The 16,143-nt window shown below is 38.7% G+C and overlaps 4 protein-coding genes across 7 annotated transcripts in view; 2 read left to right on the forward strand and 2 right to left on the reverse strand.

Moving 5' to 3' along the window:
* Positions 1–2,629, reverse strand: part of Shrm (Shroom) — a 68,831-nt gene extending 66,202 nt beyond the window's left edge. For 2 of the 3 annotated variants that reach the window (XM_065494687.1, XM_065494685.1), the window contains exon 1: positions 2,481–2,629. The gene's annotated coding sequence lies outside the window, so the exon portion shown is untranslated. The remainder of the gene's footprint in view (positions 1–2,480) is intronic. The other variant, XM_065494686.1, reaches the window with a different exon arrangement.
* Positions 2,630–3,396: 767 nt separating this feature from the next.
* LOC135946504 (brachyurin-like) lies at positions 3,397–6,094 on the reverse strand. 2 transcript variants are annotated; one of them, XM_065494731.1, is made up of 7 exons: positions 5,637–6,094; positions 5,469–5,592; positions 4,912–5,080; positions 4,687–4,853; positions 4,532–4,633; positions 4,338–4,477; positions 3,397–3,892 (listed from the first exon to the last, which is right to left on the reverse strand). In XM_065494731.1, exons 1-7 carry the CDS (start codon positions 5,715–5,717, stop codon positions 3,647–3,649), a joined length of 1,029 nt encoding a protein of 342 aa, XP_065350803.1. In that variant the 5' UTR covers positions 5,718–6,094; the 3' UTR covers positions 3,397–3,646. The 2 variants fall into 2 exon arrangements, with proteins under 2 accessions (XP_065350803.1, XP_065350804.1); XM_065494732.1 differs by having other exon boundaries at positions 5,469–5,586; positions 5,637–6,092.
* A 1,390-nt stretch (positions 6,095–7,484) lies between these two features.
* On the forward strand, positions 7,485–13,101 carry LOC135946503 (uncharacterized). Its single transcript, XM_065494730.1, has 3 exons — positions 7,485–7,641; positions 11,215–11,856; positions 12,205–13,101. The coding sequence occupies exons 2-3, from the start codon at positions 11,215–11,217 to the stop codon at positions 12,607–12,609; spliced, it is 1,047 nt and encodes a 348-aa protein (XP_065350802.1). The 5' UTR covers positions 7,485–7,641; the 3' UTR covers positions 12,610–13,101.
* Positions 13,102–13,994: 893 nt separating this feature from the next.
* LOC135945642 (brachyurin-like) lies at positions 13,995–15,769 on the forward strand. Its single transcript, XM_065493459.1, has 7 exons — positions 13,995–14,151; positions 14,209–14,365; positions 14,429–14,591; positions 14,646–14,812; positions 15,068–15,169; positions 15,219–15,361; positions 15,423–15,769. Exons 1-7 carry the CDS (start codon positions 14,107–14,109, stop codon positions 15,714–15,716), a joined length of 1,071 nt encoding a protein of 356 aa, XP_065349531.1. The 5' UTR covers positions 13,995–14,106; the 3' UTR covers positions 15,717–15,769.
* The last annotated feature ends 374 nt before the right edge of the window (positions 15,770–16,143 follow it).

Consider the following 16,143-nt stretch of genomic DNA (forward strand, 5'->3'; position numbering starts at 1 on the left):
GTTTTTCAGGTTCGTAGAAAATAAATTCAATTTATTGATAGTAAAATTTGTGTTCCAAGCTGTAGATTATTTTGTGAAAAATGCGAATGGAGCAATTTTTAACAAAAATATGGACGTGGTAAAAATAATGAATCACGTATCCACCTCCACTTATAAATTTCAGCATTATTTATTCTAAATCTCGTATCAAGATGAAGACTTTTTGATGTATGAATTTTAAATTCAAATACCGTCGTAAAAAATGCGTAATGAGAGTGTACATACGTGGTGCCTGTATAATAAAATGCAAAGTGAGCCGGAATGTGAGATTAGCTCGCAACGCCGGGAAAAGTGAACTGTGGCCATTTGCATCAATTACTTGCTTTTTGTTTATGCTCCCAATGCTGGGGAGGAGCATAAAAAAGGAGATGTTTGTGCCCCGCAGCCCGGCGGAACTCAGGTGATTTACGCAAATTGTTTTGACGGCCGCGCGCGTTTTACGATTGGCAAGGCTGAATATTTGTATTTCTTGCACGTCTGTGGCTAATTGAAATTCTGAACCTGAACCTGAACTCTGGTGACCCGCGAAACATGTGATTTGGACCCAAAAGTTGGAATTTAATGATTCAGGAAAGAAAAAGAAGTTTTCACTTTCAAGGAAAAATAAGTAAAATGCAACATTCGTATTTGTTTATATGGTTTTATAATCATTTTAAAAATTCTACGAATAAATAATATATCTTTTCAGTTAATGGTTTCCAAGAAGTCTAACCATATCTGAGATAAGCGTCTTGAGAAAAAAGTCTACAAACGATTTTAAATAGTGAACGTGAACGGACAAGAATTTTACCAAATTTTTCCACGCAGAGATTGAAAGTTTTATAGCCGTAAAACAAAACAAACTATGCAGGTCTGCGCCGATTTCGAATTAGAAAATCCTCGTCAATCACAAGTTAAACGGAGCAGAATGGATGTAAATTTAACGACTCTGGTTAAGATCAAGTTCTAGTTATAGTTGCTGCCGATCTTAGAAAGGTGAGGATATCCACGGATGATAATTAAACGTCAGCAGCAGATATGACGAGCAAATAAAACTGATAATAATTGGTTGTGAAAATAATTGACAACATGCGGAAGAGTGCTTGTTTGCAGTCGCGAGAGTAAATGTTTTGACAGCCAGCATGACAGGGTTGTCAATTAGGTAGCCATCAATTACTCGAGCACACACGTCAACCGCTTAATTAAGATTTAAATCGAAAAGAAAATATATACAATTGCGAGTGACATATAATACCTACTTAAAATTCTGATTCTTGGAAGAATCATCGGGCCTCTAGCTACTTTCGTTATTGGGAACTATAACGACCTTGCTCACAATAGGGCGACCCCGTGCTGAGCACATAGTAATAGCTAGTGCTAAATAAAGTCCGGCCACCACCTGTATTTTTCCCTTTATCTAGGGATTTCTCTAGAGAAACGAAGCCCAGCGTGACATTGTGGCCGAACCTGACAGCAAAATTTCCCCCTCACCCTTTTACAACTAAGCGAGGATCTTTTGTTCGCATTTTGTAAATAGAAAAACGTGCTCGTATACAATTTACATTTTTGTTTGGGTCAAATTCTCTTTACAAAAGATATTTTTTCCATAAATTGTTAACCAGGTAAAACTTGTCTGAACCTGCACACTTTAGAAATATGCAGGAACACGTTAGGACCTGCGTTAAACCTGATCAGTACGAAAAGAATCGCTAAATTTGCATCATTGTGAAAACAAAAAAGGCATATGAAGCGAAGCAATAAAATAAATACACACACATACGCAATTCATGAATTTAAAATAAATGAATGGCTATTAAACTTGCGAAATGAAATGCAGATCAAAGATAAGTGACAAACAAAATAAATATATTTTTTATTTACTTAGTGTTATTTCGACTAATTTGCTCGAACAGTTTTGTCAAATTATTCACGAGACATTTATTGAAGTGATTTTTTTCAAGAGCTCCTCCTGAATTTACAAATCAAAACTTGATTATATTTTGTTCAATTCAACCATTTCTCTTTTTGAAGTATTTGATGTTAAGAAAATATGACAACCCAGAATTTTTCAATAAAAATTGTTTGTTTTAATTCATTTTTGCGTTCAGACACAATTTCAAACAAAATTCTATATATGTTCATGGCATTTATTAGTCACTAAAATCTAAAAAATCAATCAAAAGAAAAATCCTTTCGATTGACACTTTGTACATAATGTCAAAGAGAAAATTATTTCAGGACATTTGATTCAGTTTTTTCAGTTCAAAGTATTACGAATTATAAACTAAGCAACAAATCTATTGTTGTCAAACTTATTGTAATCATGTCAATACTAAAGTGAAATAATTGTATTATTTGCCATCACATTTAGGCTGCATTCCAACCCCCCATTCACCACCAATAGGGCAACAACTCGGCGTTTTTCACCACAAAAACCAAGTATTATACCGTTTTGCACTTACCTCTGATGCAGGGTTCTCTCCAAAGTTGTATTCCGCCGATCACCGGCTTCTTGTCGCCACAAAATCCGTGCCGAAATTCTGATTTTTGGTGTGGGCGCGCACGACCAAACAAGCCGCGTTCACGAACGAAACCATGTGAACGACACAAACATGCATTCGTTGCCCCTTGTTCCCTCTCCCTCTCCGTTCCTAGTAGTCCTCCCCTTCACCTGACGAGATAAAGGGCCGCACTTCAGCAGGTGTCAGCACCGCTCGGCTCTTAATAAGTTGCGACCTTCACCAAAATACTATTGCCAGATCTGTATGCAACCTGCGTTACATGTCTGTTGGAATGGCGAAGCAGCATCCGTGAGGAATCTGGTGATTCACAAGAACCTTTGGCTTCTGGTTTATAGTTATCAATACAATTTTTAATTTTACCAGTGTTTAAATTCGCGTTTTATGTAACAAATGTAAATCCAATCTAATCACGTATACAGCCTGAATTTTTGCACGGTGTCTCGGTTTTTGAACGCACTGAATCTTCATATAAATGCTACGCATAGTGAAGCTTCTATTAGTGGTTATAAATGCATTTATCGATTTTTTATTTTTTTAAAGAAACTCACCTAAGATGGGGTAAAATGTAAAATGAAGTCTAATCATGAGTTAATTTTAGAATTAATAATTAGATCATGAGTAGAGGCGTATGGTCTTATTTGGAAATTTTTGGATATAATAATTATTATTAAATTGAAAATTCAGACACATGCTATTAAAAAGGAACAAACAGAAATTAAAGACTGAATTTCACTTGATTTTTTTTTAATTTGGAAATTATGAATTAAACAACACATGAATTAATCAAGCTCCTCTGCGCATAAAGATTGAAATGCACTGTGGCCGCAATGGCTCCAGCAATTGAATGAATTTAGTATAGGGTTTACTTAGTTAGTTTTATTTTTTCTTACCACTAAAATATTATAATTCAAACCAATATTAACAACGTGGTAGTTTTACTGCATAAAATCTGCAATCAATGTCGAGATGACGTAACTTGTTTTTGTAAAGTCATTTTGACAGGCAAAGGTGGGTTTTAAAAATTTGTTTAAACGCAGTTATTTGAAACTTATGGTTTTGTTGAACCATTTAACTGAGCAACGGTCAACCATTGATAAATTTGTTTATTATCCACGGTCAAATTTTCTCATCCTCCTATTTGAATGCTTTGATAGCGAATTTTTGAAATTGCTCACTTGACCCTGGCAATTGTTACAATTAGCTGCGATCCACTTGTCAAAGCTGGCAACCCTGGTGAATACCTCAGGGTCTCTTGACGTGCAGCCCCTTGCTGACCCGTAGGACACGAGTCCAACTTGCACCATCACATTCTGTTGCTCGTCCGTCACCATCATAGGACCGCCACTGTCACCCTGTTGGAAAAATTTTCATTCTCAAAATTATCCTATTTTTGAGCATTAGTGTTTATGTGTGAATAGCTTTTGTGTTCGAAGCCAACAACAGTGGATATTAATTTTAATACAGATTACGCTCTGTTTATGCGTCCACTCTTGTTGATGAAATACAAGTTTTTTATCTGTCGCGGAAGAAAAAAGACAACGAGAAGATTTTTTTATGATGGAATGAGTGCTTTCAGTTGCACATATTTTGGTTTCCAGCAAATGCAGTGATTTTATTTCTCGTCTAGAATGGATAGTGCAGAAATCAGATTTAAAGCACAGTGGAATGGCCACGAAACTTGCAAATCGGCTGCGATTTTGTACGGAACATGTGAAGATCATGGCAATTACAGGATTTAATTTCATTTTTGGTCACATCAAGTAACAAAAACAATGTGAGAAGGGTGAGCGCTCTGACCTGGCAGGTGGCCGTGCCGGCTGTACCCTGAGAACAGATGTGAGCATTTGTGAAGCTTGCGGCACCATAAGAGTTGATGCATTTGGAATTTTTCTGTATAATAAGATCGGTCATCCTGAGAACAGGACTGATGTCAGCCTCTGTTCAAAAAGATTTTTAAGATCACTTGAAAAAGTAACACATTTAACGCTCACTGTCAGAGGTTTTGCCCCAGCCAGCTACGGTGACGGATGTACCCTGCTTCAGTATTCTTGCAGTTTGAGCTTTTGTTGCCAATTTCACCAAGCTAATAAATTCTTCAATTTGTAATTAATTAGTTTTCCCCTCCCATCAAGAAATAAAACTAAACCTGTTATTTCTACCGGTCGATTTAAATAAATTATAGCAATGTCGTTTCTCATGGTGTCCATGTTAAAATTTTTATGAACCGCTTTGGAGTTACTAGTCCTTGAAGCGGTGCCTCTTTCGTACTTAGTTCTCACCTCCGCGCCGAAAACCAAGCTGAACGTGTTGAATCTTTAAAAATAAGTATAAAAATTTGAAATTTATCCATCGCATAGAAAGGGAAAATTACCCAACCGCACAGTGCGCGGCGGTAAGGACGTGGGAGCGAGAAATTAGCGATCCTCCGCAAAAGCTGACGTCGTCCATTACAATGCCCACTAGGTAAGGAAAATCCCCACGTCTCGCTTTTCGACCTCTTACGATTCGGGCTGCAATCGCCACTGTTCCTTCCTGTCCATCTAATTACACCATTTTAAGAGTCAAAGGAAAATTAGTTTAGTGAATAGACTGAAGAGAGAATATCAGTTCGATCAAATTTTAGGTCTTTTTTTATAAAACCCGATTCTCTCCTCATAACAGAGCAGTGTAAAAGAATGCATGATCTCGACGCTCAACAGAAAGTTAAATTCAAATTAAATTATTAGCAAGGACTGCACTCTTACTGTAATCAAATAAAAAACTAGACTCAAGTAATACAATTTATCATTATTTGATCGGCTTCTTACTCCCATTTTTCTGCACTCATGGGATTTTGTGCATTCGAATCTACCTGAACTTTGAGGACTAAAGATAAAGAATATGTTTTTCTAAATGATATTTTTAAAAAATGCAATAAATATATCTTGCCTCCATGTTGGGTTCCGTTTAATATGGGCATCGTTTTGCGCACCCTTTTAATTTCCACCTTGGACGGTGGAGACACCTCCCTCAGGTCAGTGTTAATGATCGACCCTTCCACCGCCACCTGTAGCTATCTACCGATATAATAAATCGAGATTGTTATGGAGTTCTCACAGTGAGGGTGACAAAAAGGGCAATCAAAATTATTTTCATCGCTCGTCCACATTGACACAGCTGGCAAGTAGTGGGTCGCATTCGCCGTCAGATTCGCGCAGTGTTTTCCGACCTTCACTTACATTTTCAACACATCATGGCCGCTCTTTCCTGTCCAACAAATTTATAACGAAGAACAACGACCGGCAGTATTCCAACAGTTAAATATTCGTGTGACCAAGCTGGTCTGCCGGAACGAAACTTAGGGTAGTTTTGAAAGGTTTTACGACTGTGGCAATCTGTGAAACATTTTAAGCATTTCTTTTTTCTAATCACATATCAAAATCCACAAGAGCAATACCGCAATTGTAAAGTGGAAAATACTCTTTTCTTGCTTGGGATATTCTAAAATATTGAACAAAGAGTAAGATTCTATAGAAATAAATCAAGACGATGATCTGAAATTTCTAAAAAAAAAATGAAATTAATATTTGAAGCAGAAGAGAGTTTAGTTTTCAACTTTTCTGAGCAATTTTGGTCTGCTTTCTCAGCTCAGATTTCGTAAGGAGGCCTTGGATTGGCAAAAAAGTATAATTATTTAATATAAATTTTCTTTAACAAAAACAATCGGAATAGTAAAGGATTTTTCTGTACATACATAATTGAAAATGAAGAAAGAAGTTCGCATTGTTAAAAATTGTCAAAAATGACATCGACTCAACTGAATGATTTTTTAATTATATATTGTTATTATTATATTTTGTCATTCTTATTAATAGTATTTGTAACGTTTATTCTCCATTTTTAGAAATTAGACGGACAAAAGACTTAGAAATTATTATTAAGTTAAGATTCTTCTCTTGAAATTAAACATTTGATAAATCTAGAATGATGATCATTTAAAAGTGTTTGACCATTTCTGCGTCTGACCGAAAAAAACAACAACTTTCGCAAGTCCCGCTATAGGATAAATCTCTAAGCTAGGTGTTAGGGACGGCCTCACCTGTGTTAAGAGTTCCGTAGAAGCACTCTATGGTTGGATCGTTTTGTGCAGGAAAAAGTAATTCCGCATACCTCGGCTCGACGCTATGTCTTTGACAATGCAAACGTATGGTGGGTCAAATGTCTCATCTCGCTCAGCAATAAAAAAAACTCTGATCAAAACCGGTTGTTTTTAGAAAAGTGGGCCAATATTTCGAGGAGCCCACTTCACCTCTACCATTCGCAGACGATGCGGATGCGCGCCGAGAAAATTTACGTGAAGTCGGCGAGACACCAGTTTTTAAATGCTCTCATTTTCACAACGACAGGACACTTGTGGTAATTCTCGGCCGCGAGAAATCGGGCCTGGTTTAATTTGCAAAATTGAAATCGTGCGGTTCCGCTCGTTTACTTACCTTACAATCTTTACTTACAATTATTCCACAAGCAGTGCACACCCTACATTTGACCCTGTTTAACTTTTTATTGCTCCAGCGTGTTAGAAAAATCTGTAAACAGTAATAAAGCACAACTGATTGAATTGTATAACTATTATTAAAAAAATGACAAAAAGATTTTATTTTATAAAAAAATCAGATTTTGGGATACAGAATTTTATTAAAAATAAGCATTCCACTTTTTTATTTCTGCCTCGTCTAATTCTCCCGTTTTAAATTAACCAAGAAACGTGAGCTTAGAAAATTTCTGTCTTGTGCCAAAACCAATGGAATGGCATTCTCGGAATATCTTTCTCATCGAATTCGATTGAATGGCGAAAAAGAAAGTATCGAAAAAGAGTGAAGGAAAAAATTAGGCGTAAAACATTCAAGTGCACGAGCCGCTACAGGTGGAAGTGGGAAGAAAGCAAAAAGAAGGAAAGAAAGAGCTCGTGCAGAGAGCGGTCACGGTGATCTCAAGCCAGTTAGCATTGCCTGCTTCTCGAGGAAAGAGGTGTTGCGTTCGAAGTGAGCAGACGCTTGTGATGAGCTGACTCACGTGCATCCCACATTTTCCGCCCTTCTCTCGGATTAATACTCAATTTGAGGTGAGCAATATATTTTTAAAGTTCGTTTTTAGTTGAAATTTATTTTTATTTTGCAAATTAAGTTAGCGGAATATTTAATTTTGGAATTGTTTGATAAAATTGAATTCTTCGTCGCAAAATTAATTTTTAAGCTAGTCTTAATTTTGTTAACCAGTTTTAGAATAATATAATCGTTTCTAAAAATTTTTCTTCAGAAAATATTTATTGTGAATTAATATCACAATTTTTGGGAAACCTAAATCGAAGAAGAATAACTTTTGTGGAAGTTTCCCAAGCAACAATTCACGTTTACGTGCTAAATATGTTAGTGTGCGATAAATCAAGATCGTATTTAAAGTGCTTGAGCTCATGATTCATTCTCAAGTGTGAATCCGGCCTAAAAACCCACAACAATGTAACTCAATGAACGTAGCCAGGCGTCATCACAAACAATTACTCCGCACATTGCATTTGTATGCAGTAAGAAGAGGTGTGTGTGCATCTCTCGAACTTTCATAATAGCAATAACGGCGTGCCAAAAGAGCAAGCCGCTCCTCATTCAATTAGCACAATGGGAAAAAGCGAGTAACGAATCCGATCGCGGCAATATAATACTCGTAAAACATGAGCCTGCCGCGCAGAGGTGAAACAAAAACGAGAGAAAGAGAAGAAGTGTGTCAGTGGGGAGGCAGATGAAGCTGCTGTGGCTCATCTTCACTTTGACAGAGGCACACGCACGCAAGTGCTTTTTGTCCATGTTGGGAAAGAATTAAAAGCCACTCTCATTGTTTATTTAAATAATTAAAAGACAAGCTTCCTTCCCTTGAGAAGCAAGTACACACGATTAATATTGAATTAGAGATAAAAGATAATCGAGTTTGTTAGCAACTTAACCTGTGTTAGAATAGTTTAACATTAACAGTTAAATATATGTTGTTTTATTCATATATCTGTGTCAACCAAAAACTACAAATATCCAGATATCAATAAATGATGATTAAAATTATATTTTTGCCACATCCTCTATTTAAAACATATGAGGAATGGCTTTAATGTAAAATATTGTTCAATTTAAAACCCATTAAAATTTTCTTAGCTGGGCATTAAAAGCATTTTTAAATTTTTAAACCTCAAGTTTTAAACGTTAATTAATATTGTTTTCCACAGTTTGGATCGATGCTTACCGATTGATGAACCCAAAAATATCTGGTGTCGATTGAGGTGTAATTTAAAAGAAATTTTTTTAAAATCTCAGCAAACTGCAAGGAGCAAAAACTTGTTGCCTATAATTATTCGGCCCCAGAATGTGAATAATATGTAGGGCACACACGAAAATAATCTATTCACGAGAATGCCTGAAGCCAGCGAGCAGGAAGTTAAAACAAACAAAACGCACCAACAAACCATTTCACCCACGATAACGAGAGGCAGAGTTAAGCAATTGCTCTCTGCGGTGGTTAATTGCCACAGTCTATTAATTGGACGCATCTTCGGCGGCGCGTAGAGCAGAGGCCGCGACGCCTGCGGAGCGGAACCCCGCGCAGCTTCTTTGTCTCAGATGGAGATAAACAATAATGCTAGTGCGTGGAGAAAAAATGCGCTCCGAGGTGGCCACGCCGGCGGATCTTCGCCAAATCGAGGCCAACACCTCGAATTATATGCCTATAAATTTGGACGACGGATGGCATGCAGCATTCCTTCCGCTTCTTTTCGGCACAAAGTTAAAAGAGGCACGGCCCGTGATTAGAGCCTCGGTGCCAAAATGTATTAACGTTCCCATTCTAAGAAATGAATATTCATTTCGGGAGAATAATGTATGAACAAACTTTTGTGCCGGTTGTTGTCTCCAAAAGTGCAGAAGGAATACATAATGAATTTTCTGGCGTACCCATAAATGTCAACTGTGCTAAGCTAATAACGCGGCTTTTCATTGTTTGAATCAAAGAGAGTACATCTCCTACTTTTCAACGGACTTAACATTGCGTAATTTTGGAGCTATCTCTAAAGTTCGTGCAAATGTTTAAAATCCAAATCTGGCCTAGTTTTTAATTGGCTGTGTTTTGCCACAAAAATCACGCAGATTAAGCACATGTGAGCGCGTTTAATTGGTGTCACCGCTAAGCATCACCGTTTTAATTTCATGTAGAATGGTAAAATGAATAATGATCATCATAATCGCACGTTTTATTTAAAGCTGCCAGCTCTTAAAAATTAATTAGAATAATCTAACGAGAAAATCAGTTTGCACCGCAAGATTTAAGTTCAAACACAAGTTCTACTCAAACTATTTTCCGAGAACCGCAGATTAGCGTGCGTTACGTCTGCTGGAAACGGTGCTTTGCCGCGTTACATAAACTGTCGCGATCGCCTCGGAGATTTCAACATGTGCAACAGAGATGATGTGCGTCCGGCCGGCCGGCCGGCCGGTCCACGCGACCGTCTGCATGCAGCGAGCCCGAAATACCGTTCAAGCAGCACCGCTGCGATCAATCGACGCAGACGGGAATCCAAATTATCTCCTGCTCTCCGCGTTTCGGTTCGATCGTAGCACCAAAAAAGTGTTCCACTTCGTAAACGAGCAGACTGCTGGGCTCTGCCGCCGGTGATTAGGCAGCAGCATCGATTTCGAGACTGGTCAGTTGAATCGCGAGCTTTGCATTTTTCTACACTTAAATCAATGAACTAGATTGGTGCACACGCCTTGGGTGTTTTCGCAGCTCGCAGACCATAAGATTATCAGATTACGCTTGGATGAAAATAAAGAGCAAGCTTATGAATTGTTTTCTCTTACTTTGCATTCGCTCTAATTGCTTGATCGGCTAAGACGTGCTTGCGGGGTTTATTTCCCTTGAAAAACAATGAATACTCTGGATATTTCTCTCTGCGGTTTGATACACGACGACGTGACAAATATTTTTAACTCGATTCATTTTTACAACTCCTGAAAGCCATTCTTGTCGTGCACAATTTTCATTAAATGCACATAGCCTGAATTTTATTTTCATGAATAATGCAATACTGAAAAACAACCAAATATAGGGAGAAATATAGAGTTGTAACCGCCTTTTATGGCATAAAAATTCGTTTAGAGTAATTGAGGTTTCTGAAGCGGCCAGTTTTCTCTCCAGCCCGGTTTCGCTTTTGCCGCTTTTGCTTTTAACTTTCAACGAGCACTTTGTACTTATTTAAAAACAAAAAAGAAATACACACAAACAGGATTAATCTTTAAATTTAAGAAAAACAGAATGGCTTTACTCTGCGTGGTAAAATAAGTCTGGATGGCCAGCTATTAGTGAAAATTTTATGAGGAAATGTGTACAGTACGAGAACGTGACATTTGATTTTTTTAATTTAAACTAGAACTTATTTTTAAGATGAAGAATCCCAACCAAAGCATCTGACAGTGAGCCTTTGTTTATATTTTTATGAAAGAGACATTTTATATCAAACATTTTCACTCAATATTATAAAATTTCCCGAAAATAATTACGACATTCGATTATAAGACAACTCCTAACTTGATTTATATTCAGATTAATGTGAAAAAATGTGTTTAAACACGAACTGCAAATAACTAATTTAAAATTATTTCAGATGGCTAAAAGATCGTTATTTCTACTATTTGCTGCGTACCTGGTGCTGACCTGTGGCGCCAATTCGACCGAAGAGACTCCTGAAGATGCCGAGGTGACAACCATCAAAAGCCCGTACGTGCCGGCCCGCGAGCCGCCACCACCAAGCCCCACCACCACCACCACCACCAAAAAAGTGGCACCAACCACGGAGGCCGTGGACACAACCAAACCGGTCATCGTGATGGCCAAAAGTGCCTCCTTCCGCCCCTCACCCCAAATCGAGTCTCGATCAGACACATTCACTGGCAACGAGCCCACCTACAACGTCGTGCTGGGTTCCTCACTTCCTGAGGAGTCCGCTGAGGCTCCCCCTCTGCTGCCCAAAGTCCGCCTTCACAATCAGCTGCCCATAGCCCCTCCTCAGCTGCCAAAACAGGTGCAAAGGCCGCAGCAATCCGTGGCAGCAAGCGGCACTCGCAACCTGTACGTGCCTTACGGCCTGGCGGCACCCGTCAATGTCAAGCAGCCTATTATCAGGACTCCGGTGGTTCGTCGTGTGCCAATTGAGACTTTGAAGCGGCCAGTGAGGCATCCTGGACCCCGACCAGCAATCAGACCACCTCAGAAGCCGCACCTGATTTACTCCAAACCACCACCAGAGGTGCGTGTGATATAAAAATAACTAGACAATTAAATTTCAAATATAATTAAGAAAGAAATAAAATCTTAATCCATTTATGAGCTTTCTTAACCACCATCCTAATTTTTGTGCAATTTTGAAGGAAAATTAACATAATTCTAAATATTGAAAATTACAAAATTCTTTTCAAAAAATCAGTAGCTTTATTCCTATTTAAAATTCACAATTTATAATATACTCCATTTATTTATCAATAACGCAAATATTTCATTAAAAAATCTCTTTATATGGTTTGAAGGGTGTTTAAATGCAATTTATTTAAACATTATATTAATTTTGTTCTTACTCATCGATCTTTATTCTTTTTAGGTGGTCTACTATGGCAACGAGCCTCCTCCTCTTGACTACGAGCCACCAGCAATTTACCGATCGCGACACCGTCCCTCGCCCTCAGCCTACTATTCGAAGCCAATCCCGCCAGAAGACGAGGAAGACATCATGAACATCCTGGACCACTACATCCCCGATGAAGACCCCTATCAAGTCCAAAAGAAAGAAGGGTCGTCCGGGGGCATATCGCGATTCATGTTTCCCATGATGCTGATGGGAATGACCGTCAATCTCTTCTCGTTCATGTACAACTTCTTGCTACGGCGCCGACGCCGACGCCGCCGCGACCTCGGAGGACAAACTGAGGAGAACGATGAGCCGCAAGTTCTGCAATTTGTGCTCGATGCTCTCGAAAGGTTTGCTGCTGAAGAGGAGAAGCAATGAAAGACCTCTAGTTTTCAATCAAATTCATGATATGCTCAAAAATCTGAATATATGAAGTGTGGCATCAACACCGCAAGTTTCACCTCAAATTATTTATTGTAGGATGTAAGATAGTGCGTGCGTATTTAAGAGTGTTTCTTGGTGTCGTGGAAATATAGGTCTATTTAGAATGTGTGTGCCATGTGACTTTAATCTGTAGCATTACCGGTTGTGAAATGAAGCCCGCTGCTAAATTTTGTAAATCAAATAATTGGATCAATTCGTCCAATATGAAGATAATCAAAGATCAAGGAACAAATAATAACTGCACTTCTTGCTGCACTTTTTTATAGAATTTAAATATATTCATGAGATTTTCATCACGTACTCTTGTTAGGTGTAATGCATCGATTTGCGAATGCCGCGTGCACAAACGTGTGACATACTTTTTGCTATCCACGTAAATATTTTATCCACGAAATGTACAGCAATAAAGAGATTGAGGCAGAATAACCCAGTCACTCTCACTGAATTTCTCCCGACGAAACTGTGCCGATTTGCATGCCCACGCGGCTCCTACGCCGAAAGCTACTCTCAATCAAACCAGATAAAGCGAGAAGAAAGAGCAGCTTTTCTGGGAGTTCCCAAAGCGGCGGCCACACCGCCGACCTCAGGACCGTTACTTTGCCGGCTCCTCGGCTGCGCAAACAACGCACACACGCACTTCAATGCCGGTTTCACATAATAAGCAGGTCGCTCACCTTTAATTGTCATTTACACTAAAAGAGCGTTTTCTTTGTTCTGAAAATTAGTTGGCTGGGATCAAATTACGGTTTTCTAACAGAATTAATTAATTAAACGTTTATATTTACATTGAGTGTTGTTGGTTTTATTAGTAAGGACTGGAAGCCGTTTAAAACCGCACATAATCTTGAACCGAATACGTCAATTTTGTATAGAAGTAATTTTCCCTTGAACTCATAAAATAAGTTTTATTTAATTGCCACGCATAAAGTTAGTTCGACTCAACACGTCCTTAAAGCCGTGTTCTCAATTTAAATAAAATACTTTTTTGGTATAGTTTGCAGCCAGAATAGATACATTATAAGATGAGAATAAAGGCTTACAGCATTGCCCTTACAGCATTGCCTAAAACATCCTATCATAATAAATTATTTGGAATTTGACGAATAAAAGGGATGCCAGTCTAGAGGACAATATCACTAATCTCAAATATGCGAAAGTAAAAAAATTAATTGATACCGGAATTTTCTAGACCCTCTCAGAGGCTAATGGTTTCATCTGTTTTAATTTTTGTTTCAGAAATTTTCAATCTATGAAATTTTCCGTTGTGAAACACAGTATGATTCCGCAAGGCTCTATGACGCTGCATTGTTTTCGGCAAACGACCATCGACGCTCATACACGCATCCATGTGATGGAAGTCAGCATCCGCTCACACGAGTTGGAAACAGGCCAAGCTTTCGCTCTTGCTGCCAGTAATGTTAGCTAGTAGGGATGCTATATTTCCGGGCATGCATACTTTTACTGATCTTCGCAAGAGTAAGTAACATGGAAAATAATATTTTATCAATCTCAATGGACACTTGCCAAACGAAGGCACAATGCACTGACACAGACACGGGCGAAAACGCGACGTCCAAGGATGTATTCAAGGGAAAGACTTTTGTGCACCGCACCAAACCCATTCCCAGCGAGAAAAAGGACTCTGTATTGGAAAGAATGAAAAAACGACGACAAGAAGCTGCTTTAAATAGTGATGAATAACACCAGTCCAGCATAGTTTGGAATCAATAAAGAGCAATTGTAAATTTTGTAGAGGACGGAACGGTCCAGATTGGTACAAGGATCATTCATGGCCGCCTTGCCAACAAAGGGGAATTTCCTTACCAGGTTGCTGTCATCGCGGATGTAGATGAAATCTGCGGCGGTTCCTTGATATCTTTGCGCCACGTACTCACAGCTGCACACTGTGTCTACGGGTAAACCTTTGAACACCTTAGATATTTGCAGAGAAAGCGAAAAATCCATTGCAGTAAACATAAATTTGATCTAATTCTTGGATCTCTGGACCAAGAAACTGCGGACGCCGGATCCACAACCATCACCTCCACAAAGGCAGAATATCACAACTTGTACAACAATGAAACCCTGGCAAATGACATCGCAATAATTTACCTGCCTAAGGCCGTGCGTGAAACTGGTACGAACAATTTTCCGTGTGATTTAGTTAAAAAATCACGAAAAAAATTAACGCAAGAGATCGGCTGGCAACAAGAGCAAAATTTTAAACGGAAATCACGTACGCGCTGGGCAGCTGTTTTCAATGGTCACTCTCAGCGTCCCAGTCTTTCTATGTTCCTATTGGTGTAAACTGTAATGGATACTAGGAATTTGTAGTTTTAAGAATCCTTAAATATATTTTTCCCGTTTTCAAATTATGGGTTTGCTATTTTAGATTATATCAAAAGGATAACGCTGCCAACAAGACAACAATCCAGCAGGGTAGGGCAGCCGGGAGCCACAGCAACAATTGCAGGCTGGGGCAGGACATCTGATGGTAAAATGAAAATAAGCTAGCCAATATCCGTGAAAAAAATGCTTCTCAGCCTCTATGGACGTTAGCCAAAAACTGAAAACAGCAAACCTGAATATTTTACCCAAGAGCGAGTGTGATAACGCTTATGGAGTGGAGAACATCTTGAGCTCAAATGTGTGCGCCTTTGGAGATAATGGCGACAGCACTTGTCAGGTTTATAAACTGTTTAAATGTTCTATACGCTACTGTAAACAAATTTTCTACCACCTCCCAGGGTGACAGTGGGGGTCCTCTCGTGGAAAAAGTTGGCAATGAGCGCGTGCAAATCGGTCTCGTTTCTTTCGGCGCAGGGGAGGGCTGCGAAAAGAGTTACCCCGAGGTTTACACCAGGGTTTCCAGTTACATTTCTTGGATTAATCAAAGGACGGAAACTAGCTCCTCAGCCAGTAAGACGCCACCCAAGAACAAAAGGAAGCAAAAGCACGTCAACAAGAAGCAGAATAAAAAGGCTAAACAAAAATTAATTAAACCCAAGAAATTGATAATTGGCAATAATGCCTTTTTTTGAGTTGTATCGATTTTGCAAAGCATTTTAATAAAATCCGTTTCCAATTTGGCTAATTCGGCATTTTCTGTGAGACTGAGAATCAAAACAAGGACATATAAGATGATGACCAAATTATTGATTTTTTCCCATTCATTTAGAACACTCAGAAAAATATTATTATTTTAGACGCATGGCGTACTACGGTGAATCATGTTGTCGTCTGACCTGGCAGACATACACTCATTTGAATTACTATCAATTTTACTGTGGAAAATCCAATCACCGAGGTATTCAATTAAAACGCCATGCATCCGCCACATATACCGGAGTTCCAGAACATATATTATGCTCGGCAGGAAAGTTGGAAATCTGCCGGCAGTGCCATCGGTGAGTCAATGGAGATTGATCTGCATCTCCAAGTTTCCAGCGGCTAATTGGAATTATTCCA

This window comes from Cloeon dipterum, chromosome X (genome assembly GCF_949628265.1).
Source record: "Cloeon dipterum chromosome X, ieCloDipt1.1, whole genome shotgun sequence".
Lineage (NCBI taxonomy): Eukaryota > Metazoa > Arthropoda > Insecta > Ephemeroptera > Baetidae > Cloeon > Cloeon dipterum.